At 48.7% G+C, this 4754-nt stretch overlaps 1 protein-coding gene across 1 annotated transcript; it reads right to left on the bottom strand.

Moving 5' to 3' along the window:
* Positions 1 to 2172: 2172 nt before the first annotated feature.
* Positions 2173 to 2851, bottom strand: LOC144980587 (uncharacterized). Its single transcript, XM_078928263.1, has 2 exons — positions 2665 to 2851; positions 2173 to 2357 (listed from the first exon to the last, which is right to left on the bottom strand). Exons 1-2 carry the CDS (start codon positions 2849 to 2851, stop codon positions 2173 to 2175), a joined length of 372 nt encoding a protein of 123 aa, XP_078784389.1.
* Positions 2852 to 4754: the final 1903 nt, after the last annotated feature.

Genomic DNA, 4754 nt, shown 5'->3' with positions numbered 1-4754 from the left:
AGGCCCTTTCCTAGGGCCGAACAAAACATAAAGAAGGCCCTTACCTAGGGCTGAAATAAAAGGAAAGCCCTTTCCTGGGGCAGGGGCAAAAATAAATCTATTTACACGGTTGCTCGCCCTAGCATCTAGCTGTCTAAGACAGAGCTGTGGAGGGACAGCTCCATCTAGGGCTCCCTCTCCTTCATTCTTTTATTCTCCTCCCGGAGACGGGTGACCTCAGCTGCCTCGGTCCGGAGGGAGGCCAGCTCCTGCCTGGCCCTCTTAAGCTGATTCCGCAGGCTGCGGAAGTCCACCCCGGCGGCGGCGAGATCTGTTTCGGCGGTCGGCTTGCTCTTGGTCCTCCCTCCTATGCCTGCTGGGAGGCCGATCGCGGTTCTGTCGGGCCGGGGTACTAGTTCTGTGGGCCCGACGGGGCGAGCGGGACCGTCTCTTACGGTCACGGGGCCTCCGTTCCTGGTTAGAGTTAGAGGCGACGGCGGAGGTCCGGGATCTTTTCCCAAGTCTCCAGGTGATTGGAGGAGTCCTCGAGCATCTAGTGGAATTTCTCCAGGGTTGCCTGCAATTCCGAATCGCGTGCTCCGGGTTACGCCCCGGAGGAGAGCGCCTGCCGGCCGCTTTCGGCATCTCTTCTCGGAACCGCAGGAAATCCCGGAAGAGGGTCACATCCCGTGAGAAAGAGGTCATCTGCGGAGATTAAAGAAAAAGATTAGTGAGAACAGGATGGGCAAATGAAAGTGTTCAGTTGCCTCGCTTGGTTCCTCGTCAGGTTGACACACCTGCCGTGGAACCAGTCGAAACACCTGTCGCACGCAACCATGAGGTCTCCATCGTCCGGCTTTCCACAAGTACAGTACGTAATTTCTTGGCCAGACTCGATGGCCTCCCTTTCCTTTCGGATCCAGGCTGGGATAGTCCGGTCCCAACATGGCTTAAGGTGGTCATGGTTGACTGTCTTAATCTCCGAGTTCCTGAATTTGACAATGTATGTGGCGGGGGTCAGGACCGTGGAGATGATGGCTGGTCCAGTCCATACAGGTTTCAGCTTACTGGACTTTCCTTTCACATTCGATTTATCCAAGTAATAAACCGCCTGTCCCCTCTTGAAGGAATGGACGTGGGCTTTGATGTCGTAGTCCCTCTTCGTCCTCTTGAGCTCAGTTCGGAGGGTGGTTCTCGCAGTCTCGTGGGCTATCTCTAACCCCTGCTGTAGAGAGTTGACATAATCTTCAGGAGACTGTGGGTTTGTACGTTTCCCTGGTATAACCAATTCCACCGGTGTGCTCAATTCCTTCCTAACATCAATTTGTTAAAGGCGTAGGTATGACAAGGAGGTTTCGTGGGCCTTCGTCTCTTCTGTATAAGGCTCCATCGATCAGGAAGAACAGGTTGCGGTGCACCCAGTAGAACTTTTCTTCCTGGCCGGACAACATCAAGTCCGACATTTCTGGGTCTGCTCCTAATTTCAACCATAATAGCAGGTGGGTCATGTGATGATCATCCGACTGCAGCTTCCTGACATCCTCCATGTCAATGTCGTCAAGGCCAACTTGTGTCGAGTCGTCTTGTCTTACGACTTGTATTTTGTGTCCACCCTCATTGTAATATTCAACCCATTGACAATTGTGTCAGGGGACCTGAGGGGGACAGCACAGCTCACTCCTGACTTCATCCGGGTAGAGTTGTTCGATCCTCTGATCTGTCGCACTTTGCGTCCACCCTCGTTTATTATATTCGACCCAGTGACAATTGTGTCAGGGGACCCGAGGGGGATAGTGCAGTTCCTTCCTGACGTCATTCGGGCAGTGTCGTCCAATCTTCTGAGCTGTGTCCTACATCCGCCCTCGTTTATAATATCCAACCCAGTGACAATTGTGTCAGGGGACCCGAGGGGACGACGTTGTCTACTTCTGATTCAAAGGTTCCCCATCTCTCCTGTGTTCGGGTGCAATATGCGCATCCGCCACAAGGCAATTCTGATAACGCCTTGTGAGGACGGTAGTGTTGGCAAGTGTCCGTCATGGGAGGTCGAGATAAGGCATCAGCATTCATGTGCAGTGAACCAGAGCGGTGAACTATCCTCATGTTGTATTGACTGAGTTCTTCGATCCATCGGGCCAGTTGGCCCTCAATCCTCTTGAAGTTCATGAGCCAAGTAAGGCAGCGATGATCCGTTCATACAGTGAATTCGCTGCCTAAGAGGTAGTGACGGAAGTGATTGGTAAAGCGCACAATTGCAAGTAGCTCCTTCCTGGTAGTGCAATCGCGCCGCTGAAGGGGTGTCAGGGTGAAGCTCCCATATGCAATCACCTTCTCTTCCTCTTCTTGGATCTGAATCAACTCGGCTCCGATGGCGCAATCTGAAGCATCAGTATAGAGGATGAAGTGGCCTGTCGTATTGGGAATGGCCAAGACCGTGGGGAAGTAAGGCGTAGCTTGATCTCCTCAAAGGCTGCCTGCTGCTCATCACCCCAGATGAAAATTTTCTTTCTCAGAAGTCGTGCGAGGGGTTCTGATATTCCGGCAAAATCCTTTACGAAGAAGCGGTGGTAATTAGCTAAGCCCAAAAACTTCTCCATCCCCTTAATGACGTAGGTGCTGGCCGATTCCGTACAGTGGCAATTGATTCCTCTGTCATAGACAACTGGTTTCTTCCTACCTTCCTACCAAGAAGTTTAGTTTCTTTCCTGAAGAGCTCACATTTCCTGGGTTTGAGCTTCAGCCGGAAGGCACGAAGTCTGGTGAACACTTCCCTCAAGTTGTTGAAGTGGTCCTGGAAGGACTTCCCCAGTACACAGATGTCCAAGTAGGCCAAGACAGAGTTCCAGTGTAAGTCCTTCAAGACGAGGTCCATTACTCTGCTGTAGGTGCTATAGCATTGCAGAGTCCAAATGGCAGCTTGTTGAATTCAAATAGGCCCCTCCTCGTCCTGAATGCAGTCTAGATGGTGGGGCTTCTTTACATTTCTGCACTCTGGTGCTGGGTTCGAATCCCCACTGTCTCCTAGTGCCAAGGCTTCCTTATTTCTTATATCAGCAGTGGTCGTCGGTATCGAAAGGGTCCTTGGGTTCTGGAGCATCATTGAAGGTATCTTCCATTTTGGGCACCATGAGTGTAAATTAATAATTATTGGCTCCTGAGGCTGCAGAGACTTCATAAACTTAACGATGTTCTTGGAACTACAGAAGTCTTTCTTGGTCATCTATACTCTCCTGATAGGGCAGGACGAACTGTCTGGCAGTCTGCCCAGAGACAATAATCCATGGGCTGCTCAAAAGAGCAGTAGTCCATTAGAATTTATTCACCATGATGATATTCACTGACACGATTATCCTAATCTTCTGAGAATAGACTATGGGAAACAGTGTCAGTAACAAAGAAGCAAATTATAGTGTAACCTCAAGGAACTATTACGCCATGCAAGCAATCAATGCAAGCTAAAAGCACAAAACAAAATCGAGCGGGCTTAAAGCCAAGTAATAAAACTAGCACAAGCATGAAGCCAAAACAATATAATTAGGCCAAGCTCATGCCAAAGCAAGCAAATGTAAAAATATAATATATGAAGCATTTGCATATAATAGAGTAAAGATCACAGAGTAATCTAATGATAACAACAATCTACACATCTTCACAACAAAGCAATTGCTCCAGGTCGCCGTCATGGCCATGTCGTGCACCAACACTTCACTGACCCATGGTGCGCGATCTGAGCATGAACATCACAATATGTATCATGTGATTCACTGAGAATTAGGTCCTCCAACTCGAACCTTGGTCGCAACAGATAATGCACCAACATCTCTCTGCGCTGGCCACCAAGCTCGAGTGACCATCAAACTCAGTGAATCCAAACTATCATCAGATGGTTGCTTCCGAGTGGTCATCTCCACAGCTGCAGCAAACCTAGGGAACTAACACTATCTATTGGCTGGTCTGTCACTCGAGGCCACAGCATGGTCAGGTCATGCTACAACATCTCGCTGCACCATGCTCTCTGACCTGAGTGACCTCCAACCAATAAAACCACAAAGCAATGATCAATAATAACATGGGGTTGTTTATTGTAGGATAGTCGCTCCCTAGGCCGCAGCCATGGTCGGATCATGCTCCGACATCTCACCGCACCATGCTGCCCGGCCCGAGCGACCATCAAACAACAAATCAAAATGAAGAAAATTAATGCACAAGTAATTATGTATGGTCTATTGAAAGATCGGCCACTCCCCAAGGCCGCAGCCATGGTCGGATCATGCTCCAACATATCACCGCACCATGCTGCCCGGCCCGAGTGACCATCAAACAATAAATCAAAATTTAAATGCTCAAAGAACTATCAAATCAAAAGCCATGACAAGCAACATACAAATAATCATGTGTAGTCTATTGAAAGATAGGCCACTCCTCAAGGCCGCAGCCATGGTCGGATCATGCTCCAAACATCTCACCGCACCATGCTGCATGGCCCGAGTAGCCATCAAACAATAAATCAAAATTATGCAAATACTAAATAAAAAATTAGGTATGGTCTATTGAAAGATAGGCCACTCCTCAAGGCCGCAGCCATGGTCGGAACATGCTCCAACATCTCACCGCACCATGCTGCCGGGCCCGAGTGATCATCAAACAACAAATCAAGAAAAAAAACAGACTTAAAAAATAATAAAAATGAACCACACAAATCACTAAGGGATCCTCTCAGGAGAGGAAGGTGTGTGAAAGAAAAATAATAACTGATGATATATTATAATAATATC

This window comes from Berghia stephanieae, chromosome 10 (assembly GCF_034508935.2).
Source record: "Berghia stephanieae isolate SIO BIC M18660-M18661 chromosome 10, UCSD_Bste_1.3, whole genome shotgun sequence".
Classification (NCBI taxonomy): domain Eukaryota; kingdom Metazoa; phylum Mollusca; class Gastropoda; order Nudibranchia; family Aeolidiidae; genus Berghia; species Berghia stephanieae.
Note: the sequence above shows the minus strand (reverse complement) of the source record. Positions and strands in the feature narration are given on the sequence as shown.

Bases quoted from the DNA above. Each gene is read 5' to 3' on its own strand.
- LOC144980587 (XM_078928263.1), bottom strand. From the start codon at position 2,851: ATGGACCTCGTCTTGAAGGACTTACACTGGAACTCTGTCTTGGCCTAC. The intron at 2,358-2,664 runs GTAGGAAGGTAG...CTGATGCTTCAG, and splicing joins GAAAGAAACTAAACTTCTTG to ATTGCGCCATCGGAGCCGAG.